This window comes from Panthera uncia (assembly GCF_023721935.1).
Source record: "Panthera uncia isolate 11264 chromosome C1 unlocalized genomic scaffold, Puncia_PCG_1.0 HiC_scaffold_4, whole genome shotgun sequence".
Taxonomy (NCBI): domain Eukaryota; kingdom Metazoa; phylum Chordata; class Mammalia; order Carnivora; family Felidae; genus Panthera; species Panthera uncia.
Genome location: NW_026057585.1, coordinates 87,263,400 through 87,282,825, shown reverse-complemented (window position 1 = coordinate 87,282,825; position 19,426 = coordinate 87,263,400). Strand labels below are relative to the sequence as shown.

General features: G+C 39.2%; 2 protein-coding genes across 10 annotated transcripts; one reads left to right on the top strand and one right to left on the bottom strand.

Moving 5' to 3' along the window:
- The first annotated feature begins 281 nt into the window (after positions 1 to 281).
- On the top strand, positions 282 to 4,716 carry PNRC2 (proline rich nuclear receptor coactivator 2). 2 transcript variants are annotated; one of them, XM_049617831.1, is made up of 3 exons: positions 282 to 654; positions 2,159 to 2,364; positions 2,636 to 4,716. In XM_049617831.1, exon 3 carries the CDS (start codon positions 2,654 to 2,656, stop codon positions 3,071 to 3,073), a length of 420 nt encoding a protein of 139 aa, XP_049473788.1. In that variant the 5' UTR covers positions 282 to 654; positions 2,159 to 2,364; positions 2,636 to 2,653; the 3' UTR covers positions 3,074 to 4,716. The 2 variants fall into 2 exon arrangements, with proteins under 2 accessions (XP_049473788.1, XP_049473787.1); XM_049617830.1 differs by lacking the exon at positions 282 to 654 and adding an exon at positions 690 to 1,286.
- A 1,387-nt stretch (positions 4,717 to 6,103) lies between these two features.
- SRSF10 (serine and arginine rich splicing factor 10) lies at positions 6,104 to 19,418 on the bottom strand. 8 transcript variants are annotated; one of them, XM_049617820.1, is made up of 7 exons: positions 19,220 to 19,413; positions 17,660 to 17,764; positions 13,985 to 14,088; positions 12,228 to 12,390; positions 11,947 to 12,000; positions 11,712 to 11,813; positions 6,104 to 8,369 (listed from the first exon to the last, which is right to left on the bottom strand). In XM_049617820.1, exons 1-7 carry the CDS (start codon positions 19,282 to 19,284, stop codon positions 8,309 to 8,311), a joined length of 654 nt encoding a protein of 217 aa, XP_049473777.1. In that variant the 5' UTR covers positions 19,285 to 19,413; the 3' UTR covers positions 6,104 to 8,308. The 8 variants fall into 8 exon arrangements, with proteins under 8 accessions (XP_049473777.1, XP_049473782.1, XP_049473781.1 ...); XM_049617825.1 differs by lacking the exon at positions 11,712 to 11,813 and having other exon boundaries at positions 6,104 to 8,603; positions 11,947 to 11,997; XM_049617824.1 differs by lacking the exon at positions 11,712 to 11,813 and having other exon boundaries at positions 6,104 to 8,603; positions 19,220 to 19,411.
- Positions 19,419 to 19,426: the final 8 nt, after the last annotated feature.

The following is a 19,426-nucleotide window of genomic DNA, read 5'->3' as shown; positions in this document are numbered from 1 at the left end:
GGACATGCTCATATGTACAGAGAACATGGCGTTCTCTTTTACAACACTCATTTTGGGTTGCTTATCCATTTACCCCAAAGAAGTTGTCCTTTCCCTCTTCCCAGCACCTCGCTGGCATCATCACCTAAACTAGATCTTTTCTCCCCGTTCACACTTACAATTGGGCAGAAAGGGGAATAAGGGAGCCCCCGTTCTCGCCACAACGTTTTCTTGTTCGAGAGGCTCTGTTCAGAAAACTAAAAGCCGGCCTCGCCCTTCGAGGACGTGGTGGCGGGTGGGTGCGTGGGTTTCAGACACAGGCAGCCGCAGTTACCGTGCGGGACGTCGAAGGGCTCTAACTGAAGTTAAGGACCAGTGGGGGCACAAAGGAGGAAGTGATGGACTCGATCCGCGCATGTGTCGGAAACGCCTTCACAAGGGCGGCCACTTGGGGAAGTTTCGAGGCTGGGGCGGAGGACACGAGAGAGACCCGCAGGAGAACCGCAAGCTTTGGGAGCTACAAAGAAGGTCCCGTGATGTAGGAGAAGGAGAAGAGCGTCAGGAGCAAAGTGGGGAGGGGCCAGGCCTCGGGAGGCAACTTTGTTGAGTATCTTCCGCCTGTAAAAACCGGTTACGCGGCACTGCGAACCCACCTCGGGAACCGACGCCGCTTCGGTAATCCGTACCCCCCGCCCGTGGGTGGGAGGCTGGGCCACCAGGGGTCTCAGGGCCACGGGGCCCGCGCGCCGGTAGCCCAGGCTGAAGCTGCGGCCCCGAGGGCGGCTGACGCCCCCTCCCAGACGCCGAGCGCGCGCGGGCAAGACGGGCGCCTGGGGTCGCGGGCGCCGCCGCGTCCAGTGGGGCCGGCGGCAGCGGGGCAAGCGCCTCCGCGGACGGACGGACCGGCGGGCGGGCGGGCGGGCGGCCGCCGGGGCCTGAGCAGTTGTTCCCGACATGCTCCTCTCGGGGAGGATTTCAAACCCTGGGCCACAAGCTCGCCTCCCTCGCCCCGGCCGGCCCCAGCAACAGGCGGTGGCGCGCGTCTCATTGGCCGGGCGGCGCGTCGGCGTGTGTTGATTGGCCGCGGTGCCTCCCGGCCCCGCTTCGGCGCTCGTCGCCTCCTCCATTTTGTCGGTAGAGGCGGAAGGAGGAGGTCGGGTCGGGAAGCTGAGGCGGTCAGCAGCTAGCTCATCGGTGCCCGTGGGTTTCGTACGTCCCGCGCCTCGTCTCTCCCTGGAAGGGGAGGGGGGCTTAGACGCCGAGCAAGAGCCGCCGCCGCCGCCGCCGCCGTTCCGAGCTTGAAGTCGGTGAGTGGCGGCGGCGCCGCGGGCGCGGCCATGTTGGCGGCCGCGCTCCCCATTGTTGGGGGAAGGAGGGGAGATCGGGGAACCGGGTCGGGCGCGGGCGGCCGGGGAGCACCGGGGCCCCGGGCCGGGCTCGAGAAAGGGAGCCGCTCGGAAGCCAGGCCCCGTCGGAAGGCCCGAACTTTCCGGGCTCGCGCTGTGAATGACTCACGGGCTGTTAAAACAGTGTGCAAGGGCCTCTGAGCCTTCCGAAAAGAGGGCTTATTTGTTTGGGAACTTGGTTTCTTGGGGTGTTAAATGAAAACTCGGAATGGTTAATGCTCACTGTAAGGAGGCATGTCTTATATAGTTCAGAGGGAATATCGGCTTGGGTTGTGACTTGGGAAAACTTCAAGATGAGGTGGAGTCGAGAGTTCGTAACTAAAGGAGACACTTCTGGACGTAGGCGTGTTGGGCGAGGAGGCTTTTCGAAAACGGATACGCGATCTCCCGCAAGATTGGAACTTTCCGAAAGGATTTTAAAAACATGGGTCTCTTTAGGAAACTCCTTTTAAGCCAGCTTCTTGGCATGGCTGCAAAAGCTGATGCTTCCCTAGTCTGAACATACTGGTGACAAAATCCGTGTGAGACTCAGAAAAGTTCCCCAGTAAAGGTAAAATAATTTGTGGGACTCGCAGACCCCCGTCCCCAAATTCCCCACTTCCTGGATCTCAAGGCTGAGAGGAGCTTTTAAATGGTGACAGTTACAAGGTTATTTTCTACCTTTGTTAGTTCAGGAAGTAGCCATTCTTAACTGTATTTCCGCCGTAAATCTAAGTGATCGCTTTCCCCCGTGTTTTTGAGTTGAAGTAATGAACTAGTCTTTGCTTTTCTAGCTAGGACTTCTCTCATACTTGTGTGCTGAGGAGACTCAGATGTTGGCCTCAGCTCCTAGGCTGAACTCAGCAGATCGGCCCATGAAAACTTCTGTATTGAGACAAAGGAAAGGATCCGGCAGAAAGCAACATCTATTATCCTGGGCTTGGCAGCAAGGAAGGGGACAGGTAGTGGAAATCCTGCAATCCGAAAAGCAGACTGAAAGGTATAAAACGCATGTTGTGGGGGCAAACATCCTAAACCGTTTGTTTTTATTTTTTGTTTTTGTTGATTCAGATTTGTGGAGAAGCTTGTTTTTAAGGTGATAAAGGCTGTGAATATAATGTGTGTACACACATAGGATGGGGTTAAAGCAGTTGAGTAGCAATTTTAAAATGATTTCTGGAATTACAAGTTGAGGCTTATCTATAGAAGCTTATTAAAGTTTTGAACTTTTCTTACTGGAATTTTGCTCAATATTTTCCCTTTACTTACAGGTGACAAAGAAGCTGAAGATGGGTGGTGGAGAGAGGTATAACATTCCAGCCCCTCAATCGAGAAATGTTAGTAAGAACCAGCAACAGCTTAATAGACAGAAGACCAAGGATCAGAATTCCCAGATGAAGATTGTTCATAAGAAAAAAGAAAGGGGACATACTTACACCTCCTCAGCAGCTGCACGGCAGGCCATGCAAAATGGGGGGAAGAACAAAAATTTTCCAAATAATCAAAACTGGAACTCTAGCTTATCAAGTTCTAGCTTACTTTTTAAGTCTCAAACTAATCAGAACTATGCTGGAGCCAAATTTAGTGAGCCACCATCACCAAGTGTTCTCCCTAAACCACCAAGCCACTGGGTTCCAGTTTCCTTTAATCCTTCTGATAAGGAAATAATGACATTTCAACTTAAAACCTTACTTAAAGTACAGGTATAAGATAAAATACTATTTAAACTTAGTTATATTGGAGGGTAGTTGTCAATTGTTTCAGACCAAATTCACTAGGGAACTAATCTATTTGTGTAAAATTGCTAATGAATGTAGAAAATCTAATTAGACTTCATCTTAACTTGTTTTATGTGTTGTGTGCACTGTGATGTGATGGTGGGATCAGTGCAACTTAAAATAACAAAATTATTCATCATAGTACTTGATACTAAGTGTTCTCAACTGAGTAACTTAAGTGGTTTAAGTTTAGATTTGGGGAATGGTAATCAACTTTTCCTATCTGTTGGGTGAAAATACTAATTTAAGATTATCATTCATGGATCACTAGATTGACCTGTTGAAAGCTAGTGAATCTGATTTTAAGCATCTAGTTAAGACATACAGGGACTAAGAAGTAGTTGAGTATTTGAAAGTTTAAAGTCCTAGAAACACCCAAACCAATAATATGCCAACAATCCTATGCACTGCCAAAAAGAAGATGTGACTTTTTCTTAGAGAATGGTTGCATTTTAGTAAACTGTATGCTGGTGAATGTAGAAAGGGCACTCGTGGCTGTCTAATTTAGAACGAGACCACATACGCCAATGGCCATTTCTTTCATGCAGTGAGTGGATAAGCGTCTGCCAACTAATGCACCAAAACCAGTTTTTATAGAAACAGTATTTGGTGGTCACTGAGTAGCTTTCAGAATACGTTTTTTGTATTCTAGCACTGCATAAGCTATTCTGACAGTGATCTGGTCTCAAAAGTTATCCCTGCAAAGCTTACTTAAGTGGGGAGCTGTATAATGTGAAAGTTTTAAGTACCTAGGAAAGAGCCATGTAAATATATGTAATAAACTTGTAGCATATGTAAAGTTTTGTTGGCATTTATCCTATAAAAATAGAATATTTTAGTATGAATTTGCTGAATGTAAGACCATGACTCTTGTTTTTTATGCTATGGCCTGATTTTAAAGGTCCAAAATAATTTGTTTTTAAGGTTTGCCCTTGTGCTAAAGTGCCGGTGTATGTATAATTGATCTGGTGGTAAACTATATTTCAAAGTAAACCCTAGTGTAATAAGTTTTATATAACTGAAAAGGTTTTTAAAGCTGCTAAAACACTTCCTATTTTTAAGAGATGTGAAATGCAGTATGGGACTATTTTAATTTTTCCTCCTTAAGCCCAAAGATTAACCATTAAAAGGTCCCTCCAATCTTAAAGATTCATTTTGGCTTTTAATAATTTTTGTAATCTATAACATGAATATAGTTTAGCGTATGATGCCAGTATATATATTTTTTGTTACTAGTAAGTGCAACCCAGGGGACCACTTAATGTAAAAGATGTAATTTCTTGCATAACTTGATAACATACTTTACCTAAATATAAATTAACCCAATAGTGAATTACAAATGTGTGTGGGAGAGTCAATTTAAAATTTCTGATTTTAGGTGCCCTATTCTAACTTGGCAGCTTTTGACATTTTAAAGGAGAAGGGTGAAGTTGTATTTCTCCAAGTAAATTCAGATGAGGTAATATTGCCCAAATCAAATAATGGTATTCTAAAGACAAGTTTACATAGTACTTAATGTACATATGCAAATTTCAAGCATGAAATTAAAAAATAAAATTGCTTCTTCCCCCCCAGTGGTTGGTTTGTATTTTGTAAAAAATTACGACTATTTTTAACGCACTCATAATCCAACTGAAGAAACGGTAGGACTGCTGGTTTTTACAAGGCAACCAATCTGCCAACTGATAGACACATTTGGATCAGTTCAACAGCTATACAATTAAACCTGCTGTTTATGACCAGCCCCCCCCCCCCCGGAAGCAGGGCTAACAGTAAAAGGACACAGCATACTTTGGAAACTAAGATTCTAGTTCAAGAGAGTAAACCAGGTTTAATTCCCTGCATCTCTCCCTTTTCTCTACATTCTAAGATGACTGAGGTTTATAGAAAACAACATTCCTCAAATTGACAAGAACGGTTACATATGTTCCTATGTAAAAGTATAATTTCCACCAGGAGGCTTTGGGGGGGGTGGTGGGTTAAGGCATCAGAATACTCCATAGGTTCCAAGAGATAGGGGTAGCTTAAACTAGTTCAAGAATAGGTTGTTACCACGGCAAGGCTATTACTTTATCATGCAAACCATAGGAAATAAATGATTTGGAGGAAGTAAAAATTTGAGTCTCCATTTTCCCCCCATTCTCTGTGTAATGTCTACAGGCAGTGCCAAGGACTGTCAAATTCTTTACTATAACCAGTGGAATTTCACTAGATTTAACAGTTCTCAGCCTAAGTGTGTTAATTCTGGATTTATGCAGTATTAGGTGTTTGGTTTGGGATGGACTCCAGTGGTTAGTTGTTCAGACTTGAGGGTGGGTGTAGAAAAGGCTTCTAACTGAAGTTTTTAAAAGTTAAGGGTAACCTAAAGAAAAGGTTAATGATTTCAACATCTCACATCCCAGAGAGGTACTAATAGTTTTGGTTAGCCTACAGGAATTATAGTGACAGAAATTCCTTAACCATTGTAGTTGTGAGAACCAAAAAGTTGTTTTAGAAACAACTGGCTGAAGTCAGCCATAGCGTGAAATCTTAAGTCAGTCAATGTTCATGTTTAAATTTGTCATCTTTTTGATGGCAGTGTATAGTATGATAGAATAACTGTAACCTATCCTTACATCTAATTTCTGGTTGGTTAAGTTCTATTCTTCCCAAAAGCAAGCACAAAGTGGAAAAAAAAACTGAAGGTTTGGGTAAGTTTTCTGGTTTCTTTAATTGCATTCTTATTGGCAATTACTTTGCAAAACAGGAGGGATACATCTCTAAAGCCTCCTACTCAAATGAGGAAAGCCCACCCAGCCACAAACCTGGAGGGCAGAGTTAAACCTAAGGAAAAGAGAAAGGGGGGAAAAAACCCCAAATTGTTTGGCTCCTAGACCAGTTGTTTATTTCACTCTCTAGCATTCAAAGAGATGTGGATCTACAAAAACTAGACACAAAGGCCTTTTACTTCTTTACAAACTACTCTGTCAATTATCAATGAAAGGAATTTACATGCCTTGCTTTTTATTCCAAATAAAGATTCCCACTTTAATAAGGGTGAAACAGCCGTTAGGAATACACAGAAACACAGAATGCAATAAACATAATAACCAACACTGTTGGAGGAAGGGGCAGAGACAAAAACCCTGGAGAAGTAAATTTTTCTATAGTAACTATGTCAATAGTTGAACGAAAACAAGTAGGTTGCTTACTTCATTTATCAATGACAACAGTTTGTTCCTAAAAGCTCTGACCTGGTAGAAATGCCATTAAGGTTATTCCTCCACTATCATTGTGCTGTCTCAAATCACAGCCTCCTCCTTTCAAAGTATCTCAGGATTTTGTAAACAAGAATATGGTCAAAATGCAATACAATGCGACTGAAATTTGGAAAGCCAGGATGGAGAGCCTGAGTCACAATAGCTTGAGATCTTGGGTTACATTTAACCTCTTTTTCATCCACAAAGTACAAACAAAATACTTTTTGATATTAAATCTTTTTCATAAATCTATTAAATCTTCCCTCTGCATGAACTCTAGATTCCATTATATTAATTTTAGTAAGTTATAAAAAATCTTCCATTTGATTAAAAAAAAAAAAAAGGCACAAAACAGGAACCAAATGAAAAAACCGTTAACTCTAACACAGGATCTGCCACTTACTTGCTGTGTGATCTTAGGCAAGTTTGAAAAAAATTTTTTTAATCAAACGGATAAAAATACCTACATTTCATATCTCCAACCGTTATGTATATTCTGCAACTTTCAAAATTTTTTTTTTGTAAAGGCTTAAACACTTCCATACTTTTAGATGAAGAACTTCACACGAACAACTTAAAATATGTGGCAGAAATGACAAAAATCAAGTATGAGTGATGGAAGAATCAATGTATAAACAAACTTAATATCCTAATAAGGAACTAAGGAATCCAAAACATTTTTGTGATACTATAAAAGTTATTTATTCACTATACACAGAACATGTCCCCTATAAAATGTACAAGTAAATCACTAAAAAGTATAATCTGGTGAACATTTTCTCAATTACAGAACACACTAAATCAGTTGGGATAACAGCTCTCTGTCTGCCTCAAAATAATCTAATTATAGCACCCAGAGTCTCCTTTAGATCTAATGCAAAGTTACTTATTTTTGGGATTATTTCCTAATGTGTGTTTGAGGAGGCAGAGTTAACAATTTAATATAACTCTAGTATATTACAGTCACTGCACAATGAATCAGTTTATTACAGATTAAAACATCATTTTTTCATTATTTGTATTAATGGGATGCAAACAGAAATACTGGATACTTTTAAATGGCAGATAACCACAAAATGATCATTGATAGTATTCTGGGTTTTATAATTACATGAAGATATGAATGGTGTAAAATATTGTTACGAAAAATACACCTCAAAACAATGAGGCCATACTGTAATGATTGACTAGATTGTGCTCAGTAGGTATTTATTAAGTCAATTTTCTCTATTTTTCTCCCCGATTACCCAGGACAATTTTTGCCCACAGTAAGGGCTCAGTAAATAAATGTTTGCTGAATATACTGACTTAGGACAGAGGTGAGAAGAGATGGACCCTCTTAGCTAGATGTCAAGTATTCTAATTGGAATTTATCTGGAAAAGAGAGTGTAAGATGTAAACTGCACACGGCATACAAGTAAATAAACTCAGATGCCAACAAAGCAAACCATTAAGCAGAAAAACACTGGCACTGGAATAAACAAAGGCAAGATTTGCCAATAGCGAAAATGGAACTGACTTTAAGAGATAACCAAGAAAAAGTTTATATTGGACCATACCTTTTCTCACCCAATTCAGTTTGAGACAGACCAATAGAGGCACTGTAAGAGACTATGGCTGTCTTCCTTGATATTCAAACATCCTAGTTTCCAATAGTTTATTATGGACCTGTTACCCACGAATCAATATAAACCTATTCAGATTTAGGGATTAGTTTCCACAAGTACAAAGTTGAATTTCTTTTTATTTGTCCTAAAATGCTTACTTTCAAACTTGAAGGGACTTCAATTATTCCATGTAGTTTCGATAACATTCTTTTATCTTTTCAGACCAGAGTCAAAATATTCGTACAGTATTCATACTGCAGCACCTTCCACCCACCCTTTGGTCGCTTGAACTGCCCTTCTTTGGTTCTTTTTCCGCTTTCTCAGATCTTTCTTGAAGTGTAGTAAGCAGAACTGTACTGGGTATTCCAGCTGCAGTTTGGTCTTAAATAAAAGAAGGATGTTTGTCAGTTTGGTTTTCTTTATTCTTCTCTGTGGTATACAGGATTTTGTTAGTTGAACTGGATGTAGCAGCTTACTGGGCCAAATTTGCAAGAGAATAGTACAATAGTTCCCAGGTCTTTTCCCTGGGTTGTAAACTTAACAGCTCATACTCTATGTAGCACCTTTCCTTTCTCACTGAAGCATTATCTGTCATTTTTCTTCTTGCTTACTTGGCTTCAAAACAAAACAAAACAGAACAAAATGCAGAGAGATCTTAAGTCAAAAGAGAGGTGAAGCGTCAGTCCTCACTGCGTCTTGATATGATCTACTCTAATAGTGACAACAGTGCCAGACACACAGTGGATACTCCAGAACTGTGGAACTAAGTAGCCCAAAATTAAAGCACTGTGTAAGGATCCTCATCAACTATGAGCAGGATCCTATCCTGGGTTCAACTATAATTTAGTCCTTCTGAAGCTCATTAGGTAGGTCACTTTAGGAGTAACAAAAAGTTCTAAAGGAAACCATGTGAGTCATTTTAAGTGACACAAATAAATAAAAATGAAATCATCAGGCCTTCTATTTCTACACAAAGACTGAGAACAGTTTCAATGGGCTATCCACCTCCTCAATCTATCTCTCTCAAATTACAGTCCATTAAAAAGAAAAAAAAGTCACGAAGGACCAGGCCTGGGCTCAAAGCTTCGATCTGCCTTTTTTACAGCCTTTTCTTTGTATCTCGATTTCCTTATCTACGATATGGGGTAAATCAATATCTTTCTCAAAGGGTTTTGTGAAAAATAAACGAGTTAACACAAAATTTTTAGTAGCGTGTCTGGCACATCATAAATGCTAAATATCGGCTATCGTTATCATTGTAAGTAGCTAGAACTCAAACCATAAAACACCTAAATCAGTTCCCCAACGTGGTTATCACTTAATATACTAACTGCTCACTGACATTCAATGCAAACATATTTAAAATCAAGCCATTAATATAAGGCCCAACGCATCTTGTTTAGGACAAGGAAGAGCAGAATTATTGGTCCATTCAATAATGAAAATATAAACTTACAATTTAGCTGACTCAAATTTCATTTTAATACTTAATACTACCAATAATCTCTAAGTTATTTAACCCAAGGGGCTTAATAAGCAATCATGAAACAACTTTGACATTACATAAGGAATCTTTAAGTAGTATGTAAAAGATGTACCTTTCTGGCAAGTTCTATCATTTCCAAAGTAAAAGTTAGTTGTGCCTAGTGCAACACTGTGATTAAAAATATTCCTCAACCTACAAAGGATTGTTTCCACTGTTATTTTAGAATCTCATTCAAAACTATAATAATTCCAGTTAATCATTATTTCCTTCATTTTGTTTTTATTATAGCATGTTTGCTTAATTTACAGCAAGCAGAAAATAAGCTGGGTCTTGTTTTGATCCAAACATTGATGTTTTAAAGGTTGTACACAATATTTGTTAAAAAGAACATATAAAAATACCTTTTTAGAAGCTTCTATAAGAAAGAAAATACAAAGTTTAACCCCACAACTTTCCTCTTTGCTAGAACTGCAAACTACTGCTACAGTTTTAAATAGACTTTTTGTTTAAACTATACATCCAGGAAAATCTAAAAAATTAAAGAAACGTGCATATAAATGATTGCATAGCAGAACATGAACATTAACTGCAAACAGTAAAGAAATGAAAGTTAGAAATACTATCAAATATACAAAGGTTCTAGAATCAATCCTTTAAACACATTCCACAAACAGTATTTAAAAACCATCTTTTGTTCTTTACAGGCAAGGCCTATATTACTAAAACCAAAATCAAAAAAAGTAATCCTCTAAAAGGAATCGTTTCCCCACAATATTTACTTATACCTGCAAGCAAGCAATCTAAAATTTTAGAGATGCTAGCTTTTATTCTGAAATGAGATTGGACATGTCCCTTTTATTGTCCCCAAAAGATCTCTCAGAGAAATGCTAAAAATTATAAATGGTTAGGGTATTGGTTTTTTGTTGTTTTGTTTTTAGTCAGGTACTGCCAGGTACTACATTGATAATCAAACTCAAAGAGATGAGATTCCTACTGAAAATTCTTTTTCCAAAATATTTTAAATTTCATGGCACCACAGAATCACCTAGAGTGGGAGTGTTCTCCTTCAACTTGCCTCACATGAAATAAACTGAAGTGTGAAGAACAAGCCTCCTTCATAAAGTAGCAGGCAAATTTTGATACAAACGCACAGACCGAGTGCTAGAAGCATCAAAATTCAGTTTTACACTATGCATAAACAAAACCTACTTTGAAACAATTTACTTGCTGCTTTTTTTAACAGCAGTAAGAAAACTAAGCAATACGACCAACAATGCTCCTTAAAGTTTAGAGTAACTACATGAGAGCATTTTTTTTTCCCTTGAAATTATTTCTGCCATCATTGTCCTGCTCAAATTTTAAGGTCTGAGTTCTTCCCGTGTTTATATGTTCCAACTCTTCATAGAAAACAGAAAAAAGCAGTGAAGGCTCCATGTTTCGGTCAAAAACACTCAATTGTGCCCCAAATCCTACTTAACCCAGTTGGCATCATTCCCCAAGACAGTGGGGTTAACAAAAGAACTATTCCACGCTGTCATAAATTAACTATTATTATCACGGGCCTAAACATCTCAACAAGACAAAAAGGTCCACCCTGAACCTAAATGTGTCTGATCAGTCAGTGTTGTACTGTGGCTACAACTCACTTTTGTATCATTCTATCTTATTAGCAAGCTACATTTCTAGGTTAACAGTTCTACCAAATATGGATATGAAAGTTTATTTTTAATAAGACAATGTTGCAAATTATGGTCAACCAACATCTTTTCACCAATACTTCAAGCATAAAAAATGAGAATCTTTACAAAAATATACAGAGACACCACAAATTGGTAGCTGCCCATAACATTAAACAAACTGGACTCTTAAGAGTGGCTTCTCAACAGCATATCATTTTAATTATAACCATTTGCCTGGTACAGGGAAAACTGACAAGTGTTTTTTTTAAGCGTCATTGCAACATTGTATTCCTGATAATTTAAGTAAACCAAACTATGAGTAAATGAATGATACATGCCTAAAAATATCAAGGTTTATACTATCAGTGGCCACTGGACTTAGGACTAGTCCAAGACCTTGATCTAGATTTTGACCTAGACCTAGATTGTGATCTTGACTGAGATTTGGATCTAGGTGGTTCTTTTTTCCTTGATTCCTTTTCATATCTTGAGCCAGACTTATAATGTGTTTTGGAATCTGTTTTAGAGGTGCCTCTAGTTTTGGTGTGAGATGCAGACCTAGAACGTGATTTAGCCTTCATTTCTTTCTTGGGCTGGGACTTGGACCGTGATCTTGAATTGGATTTAGATCTTGAAAAAGATCGATTTCGGTGTTTGAATCTTTCAAAACAGAGGAGAGATACAATTAGAGTAAAAATTAGATTCTATGTTAATCAAATTTGTTATTTTTAGAGCAAAAGTTCACTCTGAAATTGAAAAATGTAGAAGTCGTTTTCAAAGCAAAGTTATTTACCTATCATTGTCGGAATGGCTTCTGCTACGCCGTGGTCTTCCAGCCGGTCTACTGCTAAAAAGTACATCAGAAAAAGCAAACAGTGACAAATGTCTATTTACACTCTTCTCAAGTTTCTAATTAAAAAAACTGAACCATAAAACTTTTAAAATAAAGCACTAAAATAATTTTAGTCTCAATGAAGCATACAATGTATATAATTAAAGTATACAAAAGGATAAAAAAAATTAAAAGCTAACAAATCTTTTCTGACAGATTACTGTACTACACATCAAACTTACTTTCTAGGACTATAAGATCTTCTATAGTTGTAATCAAAGGACCGGCTTCTTGATCTTCTTCTTTCATAACTTCGGCTTCTAGAACGTCTGTATCTGTCATAATCATCATAGCGTGAAGAACTGTACACATTCCTCCCTTCCTTGGCTTTCATTTGATTTGGAGCTATGAAATACACAGAACGGAGATTTAGAAAACAGAGATATTTGAAACCTAACCTAGTATTTTAAGTCTTCAAATTATAGGGAAAATGTCTGCATTCTCTTCCCTTATACCCCCAATCTGTGTCAAGGTTAAATGTGAGACTATTAATCTTGGAAAAGGTATTTGTTTCCAAGGAAGTCTATAAGAATACTGTTTTAGGTTAAAAATGATACTCTCAAATATCTTCCCAACTATTTTCTTTCAGAGACCTTTCACCATCTAGCTTGTCTAAAAATATGCCAACTATTTCAACATTGAGAAAATTTACCATATTAAAAAAAAATTCCAAATTAAAATACAAAATGACTTTGAACCATATACTAATTTGGAATTATTTTGCGTGTTTTTCATTTATTAGAAACACAATTAACAACGACAAAATACTTATTGGTAACCTATGGACAATGCTTTAGCATCAAAATGCAGTAACATATGGATCTAGGGTTCTGAGATCACAACAAAAGTAGAAAAGAGTGAACATTTATTGGATGCCTTAGACCCACCCACACCCCTGGACAGTCCTCAAATTCCTATGTTATCTCATTCAATTCTATGAAATGGATACTAAATGCATATGTGCGTTTAAGTAAATAACACAGTGAATACTGAAGGACCCATCACCCAACCCAAGAGCCAGAGAATTATAGCCTGTGTCTGAGCGCTCCTCTCTTCAGCAGCTATTTTCACCTCTAACTTAAAACAATTTTTTTCAACGTTTATTTGGGGGGGGGGGGGCGGCGCAGAGAGCCCCAAAGTCAAAGTCAGACACTTAACTGACTGAGCCACCCAGGCACCTTCATCTCTTTTACTATCTTGCCTAAGGTAACAAAATGGTTGAGCCAAAATTTAAACCCTGGTCTACCTGACTCTGAAGCCTGTACTCCAGCCTCATTAGCATGCAGCTAACACCTAGTACATGCCTGCATAATAAAACCACATACTAATATAAAACGGATTCTAGTAATTCCGTAATCATCTGTTTAATTCTATCTGTTCATTTCCACAGCCACACACCTACACAAATACCCAATTATACCACGGTGCCGGTATATCAGTCGGTTAAGTGTCTGACTTCGGCTCAGGTCATGATTTCATGGTTCATAGGTTCAAGCCCCACAACAGGCTTTGAGCTGTCAGCACAGATGACACACAGCCTGTTTCGGATTCTGTGTCTCCCTCTCTCTCTGCCCCTACCCTGCTTGTGCTCTCTTTGTTACAAAAATAAAATTAACATTAAAAAAAAAAAATAAAACAAACAACAATACCCAATTATACCTTGAAAATCTGTATGAAGAGAAATGGCTGAAAAGACCTAATACTTTCCAAATTATTTCCCTTTTAATTCCATCCCCAGAATATTAACCATGCCAGAGTCCAATTTCTGTCATTCTGATTTTCACATTCTACCTTTCTGCAAAGTATCTGAGTTACTCTATCTTTTCAAGATCTTTTTAGATTTTAAATAAGACAAACTGCAAATACTTCCAATAAGAAACATCAAAGCACTGTTTTAAAAATGACGTATTATATGTGTAATAGGCATAAGGGTACTTACTCTTCCGATCCCCCTGTGCAAACTGTATTTCAATTTGGCGTCCACAAATCCATTTTCTGTCCAAATTATGTAAAGCGTCTTCGGCATCACGTACATCCTCAAATGTGCTAAATGTTAAGGGGCTTGGGAAGTTTTGCATACTTTGATAACGAGTGAACATTCAGTTGGTAAGTCTGGAATATTTCACAATCTCTCAACATTATTCTAGAAAATCATCCAGATCTCACTTAACTTAGGTTGGTTAATTCAGCTACAGATATTTGACAGCATTAAAGCACTTGTGATTTCCTACAGCATACATTTGAAAACACATGTGAATATATAAAATTATTAAAATAAGATCTGTTATAGCTGAACTACCAAGTAATCCTATCAAAAAATTTTCCTGAGTTTTAAGTTTTAGAAAACAAAAAAGAAAAACAAATGTCACTTCTGTTGTATGCTAAAACAAAAATTTCTTAAAATAAAACCAAAACCGCTTTTCATGTTTTTGTTTCAAAGAAAAAAAGAAAATGCCAATAGTTCTTGTGTAAGCAAGCATAATATACCTTACCTTACAAAAGAATTAACTTCAAATTTATTTTGTTGTTTTTCTCAGATATATCTAACACTATTATTTCACATAGCTGTCTCCCTTATACTATACAGGAAAGATTGGTATGCTATCCATTTGAGGATATCAAGATAGAATCAATCAATCAATCGTCAAGACATCGCTACACCAAAAGCATATTACACCCATGCAAAGACTATAAAAGCATGCGGTCAAGAAATAACAGACCATTTCTAAAGATTCCTGGACTGAAAAGCCCTAACCATAATACTAAACATATAGCTTACTGCAAAGAAGTGAATTTGGGACTGGTTTTCAACCTGAGAAACTTCAAGGTAACATTTATAAACCTGACCCAGGAACTGTTGGTACCCTGACTGGAGAAGCTGCCTTGCCCTCTTCCCTCCTTGTCAGCAATAGTACTATGACAACTCTTGGCTTTACAAAGTTATTCTGTCCAAATTTAGCTCCTTTCCTAAAACCACCATTCTGACGGAAGCCAAGCAAATCAGAGCAGTGTTTGATATAAAAGCTCTGGAAAGGGACCTAGGTTAAGTTGGAGTGTAGATTTTCATTCTATCCTAAAAATTACTATTCTAACGTGTCCATTTATATTTCTCAAACTTGAGAGACAAAGAGTGTAGATCTTAGGCTGATTAAAAAACAGTGCTGATGAGACATACTCTCTCCAAGACTGATACTAATATCTGTTTATTTCAAGTACTAAAACGTCTACCTCACCAGATTTCCTATTTTTCATTCTGAAAGGAATTAAGGACCACTGCCCGTTCCCAGGTCTCTCTTCCCGAATATATTATGTATATGTTAAAGGAGGAGAGGTTTTCCCAAGTCTAAGTCATAGGACTTTCAACAAGAAACGAAAAAGGTTGACAGGGAGTTCAGAACCTTCAGTACTATTATAATTCAACACCTGTCAAGGTTAATGCATTTGGGCTCTAAAATATTAAAAAGAGTAAGCTGGCTTAACATGTATACCACTTTATTTATTACCCCAGGATGCAGAATACAATTACTTTCTAAAGGATAAAATTAAAAGGTGTAAAAATTATTGAGAGTAAATCTAAATCATTCTTTGGGTCTACCCTCAAAAACAGAATCCTGAGCTGAATCAACCATGGCAAAGTTTTACTATATACAAAAGAGAAGCCTAATTGGGAAGTGTCAAATATCACTCTGATGCTAGTTATGGAGAAATCTGTACTTGGGATCTTTCCAAAATCCTGAGACCTACTTCTTTTTAACTATTTTAAGACCATAGAAAGACTTTGTGTATATGAAATACATGATCCTCCTTTAGATGACAACTCTCTTCTAGCTCAAGTATCACATACTCTTGAGGCAAACTAGTGTTGATCCTGGTTCCCAGGCCACCCCAAACCAAGTAAAAGCAGGTCAGCATTGTAAGCCAGAAAGCATCGCCTTTTAAAAATAGACAAACAAACAAAAAACCAAGCCAAATATAGCTCTTATCCTCTCTGTAACAGAACTTTGCAACCAATCCCCCCAACTGTCCTTGATCATTAGCTTTGTAGAAATAGCAGCTTTCAGCATTTCCCCTAAGTCTCACTAGGGCCCCTGCTAAGTTTCAAGAGACCCAATGAATTTAACAGGAAGAACTTTTCCTAGTCTGACACCCACAGCCCAAACCCTTGCTGTCTCACTGAAGGAAGTAATGTCACCTAAAACTCTGGGTCAGGGAATGACTTCCCATAGGTCCTGATTAGGTACCTATAGCAGGGATAAGGCCTTCTGCAATCCACTCAGAGCCAACTGATCCTATGTGCTAAAGCAGTGCAGGACCAGCAGACTTCACAGAGCTAAGTTTAGAAGTCAAGAGTATGTGTGTGCCCATAGCAGCCACTTTAAAATCTCTAAACAGGTAGTATCTCCAGTGGATTTGACCTTACAAGACCACCAGAGTTGTTTCTAAGGAGGTCCCAGTGCGAGCACCTGTCTCCCTTTAAGCACGGCTCTGTGGAGTTAGCCTGACCCTAGAACCTCATGCTACTCCAAAGAGCATTGCCTATTACCCTATGGCATCTGACCATATGGCCCAAAACAAAAATATGCTGAATTTAAGCTTAACAACATTACATCCTGATACACTTTAACTTGACAATCTAAGAGAAAGTGCATTTATACAAGACCACAATCACAACATCAAAGGCCCACATAAATCAAGTTACAGGTTTTGTCACTAGACCAAACCAGAATAGTTTTGAAAATTAACTGCTTACAAACATTAAAAAAAAAAAGAAAAAAAAAAAAAAGGAAAATAGTTATTCTGTAGGATACATCAGGTATGACTCCTTTAATCTTGGCCATCATTCAACTTCATCTTGACCTTTAACTCTTTAAGTGCTTGTCAGAAGGACTTGTCATGAGATGCTTGGCCAAATATGACAGATGGCTTTATCTTTAACTTTGAAAAACAACCTTTTCCCCCTTTTGTAGATAAAGCGAGGCTTTGTCTCCCATTAGGCTTGTCCTTCTTCCAGCTTTTCTTTATTTTTTCTTTTCCCAAACTCTCCCTTCTCTTCAAGCCTGATCCTTAAGAGGTCTTTGGCTTGTCTACTTGCCTTAAGTGTTGAATTCTACTCTAAAGGTTCTTTCATGCTTTCTCTTTGGGGTCGCCATAACTGTACAGCTTTACATTCTCTGAGGTAACAACAGAGGACAGCAAATTAGGGGACAATATTAAAGAAGTTTACCTCATTGTTATACAATTTGTTTTTGATCAAGTGATTCAAATTAACAGACAATACCAAACTTTAATTGCTAAGCACAAGAACATATTAACTTTTGACTTACATTAAAGGTGGTAGCAACCAGAGTGTATTCAAATTTAAATCACATATTATAATCATTGATTTGAGTTTCAGCAGCATGAATGGGAATTTAAATATTTTATTATTTTTGGATTAACTTTAAGAAATAATTAAGAGCAATGTGTGAGTCATAATTAATTTTCAAAAATTTGAAGACAAAACATTTATTATTAGAGGACAAAAGTAAACTACTTTTTAGATGTTACCTCTTACATAAACTTGAATTTCAAACTTCAACACCCCTCACTAATCAGCCATCTGAAGAAAGGATATTGAACATAAGCAAATCCTCTTGGACGACGCGTGTAGAAATCAAGTGGAACATACACATCAACTATAGGACCATAACGACCAAATTCTCGTCGTAAATCTTCGGACCTAAAACATCATAAAAAGACCCCCAATTTTTATGTTCACTCCCTTAAAAGAATGTCTCTGTAAGAAATAAATAACTTTCTGTAATCTGTCATTTAACGAAAGGGGCTGTGATGTATCCCTGGGTTACCTGAAACAGACAAGCTTTCTAAATCTCAACATCAAGAGCCAACTTTAAGAACATACAAAAAACAAAGGAAAGCTAAGATCCAAGATTCTGGAAGATAATGCAGTTTGTAATAAAACCCATTACTATTTTACATTATAACAGGAAAACACATCTAAGGAAACTTAGTCACAGTTTACCTATTGTTTCTAACCACATCCTTTAATTTTTCGTAGAGGGTACAGTAACATTAGGTTGTATTAAGTATTAGTGTTTTTTTTTTTTTCTTACACTATCAAACCAACATTAGTAGTCTGAAAAAATACCAATCACTTTCATCCCCACAATTATAGAGACAGGGTTAGACACTTGATAGGAGGTAGACAAAAGTTGGAAAAATAAAAGGCACAAAAATATATGTAACTCCTTAAATAATAAAGGTCATAATGTCCTAAGGAGGAATTTTTCTGGACGCTAGAATACTGCTTACTTTCCTACTTAAAGTTAGGACAGAATAATGTAAATCACAAGGCTACCAAAATAAAATTGACTTGTGGGGGTGGGGGGTGTCAGAGTGATTGTGAAAACGCAGTCTCTCCTTGTGATAAGATCTGTTCCAAAAAATTCTGACGGCGACTACAAGCAATTAAGGGAATTGGTGAGAACAAAGGCACAGACTGGATTAATCCAATTTAGCTTATCAAGGCCCAAATGGTAGATGCTTCCTAAACCTCATTTCTCGAAGGGTGACCAGTTATATTTCTGGGAAATGAGAAGAGCTAGTTCGCAGGGTCTACTGGAATAATTTTACCTCCCAATTTTCGACATTCTCTTTCTCTAAACATCTCCAATGTTTTAAAAAATCACAAACGTAACACGACAAAAAAGGGGTAGCGAATGCTTCGCCATAACGCCCCTCCCCCGATCCCGTTATTTCGCTGCGATTTTTTAACTACGGGGAAAAAAAAAAATCTCTGGGCCGAGGGGGCGTGTACCCCAAGGAACGTGAACTTCAAATCCATGGGGAGCGGATGTTCGGCCGCGGCGGGGGCTGGACGCGCCGAGAGGAAGCGGGGAGGAAGAGAGGCCGAGCTGCGGAGGGGGAGGGGCACCGAACTCGCGCCACGCGGTCCGCGTTCCCGGCCGCTGCCTGGGAGGACCAGGGGCGCCGCCCTCGCTCCCACGAGGCCGTTGAGCCGGCGACGCGGCCTAGTTGGGCCCGAAAGCCCGCGCGGGACCCGCCATCTTCGCGCTTCCCCTCCCCCGGCCCAGCGCGCCGCCGCCGCCGCACGGGTCCTCCCGAAGCGCCTGCGGCCTCCCGGGCTAGGCCCGGAGTACCTCCTCGTACATACCTGGTATCGTCGGCCACGTTCCTTACGAACAGAGACGTGTTGGGGGGGCGCAGGTAGCGGGACATGACGGCGACGTGAGTCTCGGCAGGGGCACTAACGGGCTCACTAAACCGTCCGCGGATCCGGCGGCGGATCCTCAGACGCTCAGCCAGAGGGCTCCGCTACGAAACCTCCTCTTCTCGCGAGACTTCACTCCCGCCTCCCCCC

Coding starts and splice junctions, on each gene's coding strand:
- SRSF10 (XM_049617818.1), bottom strand. CDS start 19,284: ATGTCCCGCTACCTGCGCCCCCCCAACACGTCTCTGTTCGTAAGGAAC. Junction 12,391..13,984: donor TGCACAGGGGGATCGGAAGA/GTAAGTACCCTT, acceptor TGTATTTCATAG/CTCCAAATCAAATGAAAGCC. Junction 11,814..11,946: donor AGCCATTCCGACAATGATAG/GTAAATAACTTT, acceptor CTGTTTTGAAAG/ATTCAAACACCGAAATCGAT.
- PNRC2 (XM_049617831.1), top strand. CDS start 2,654: ATGGGTGGTGGAGAGAGGTATAACATTCCAGCCCCTCAATCGAGAAAT.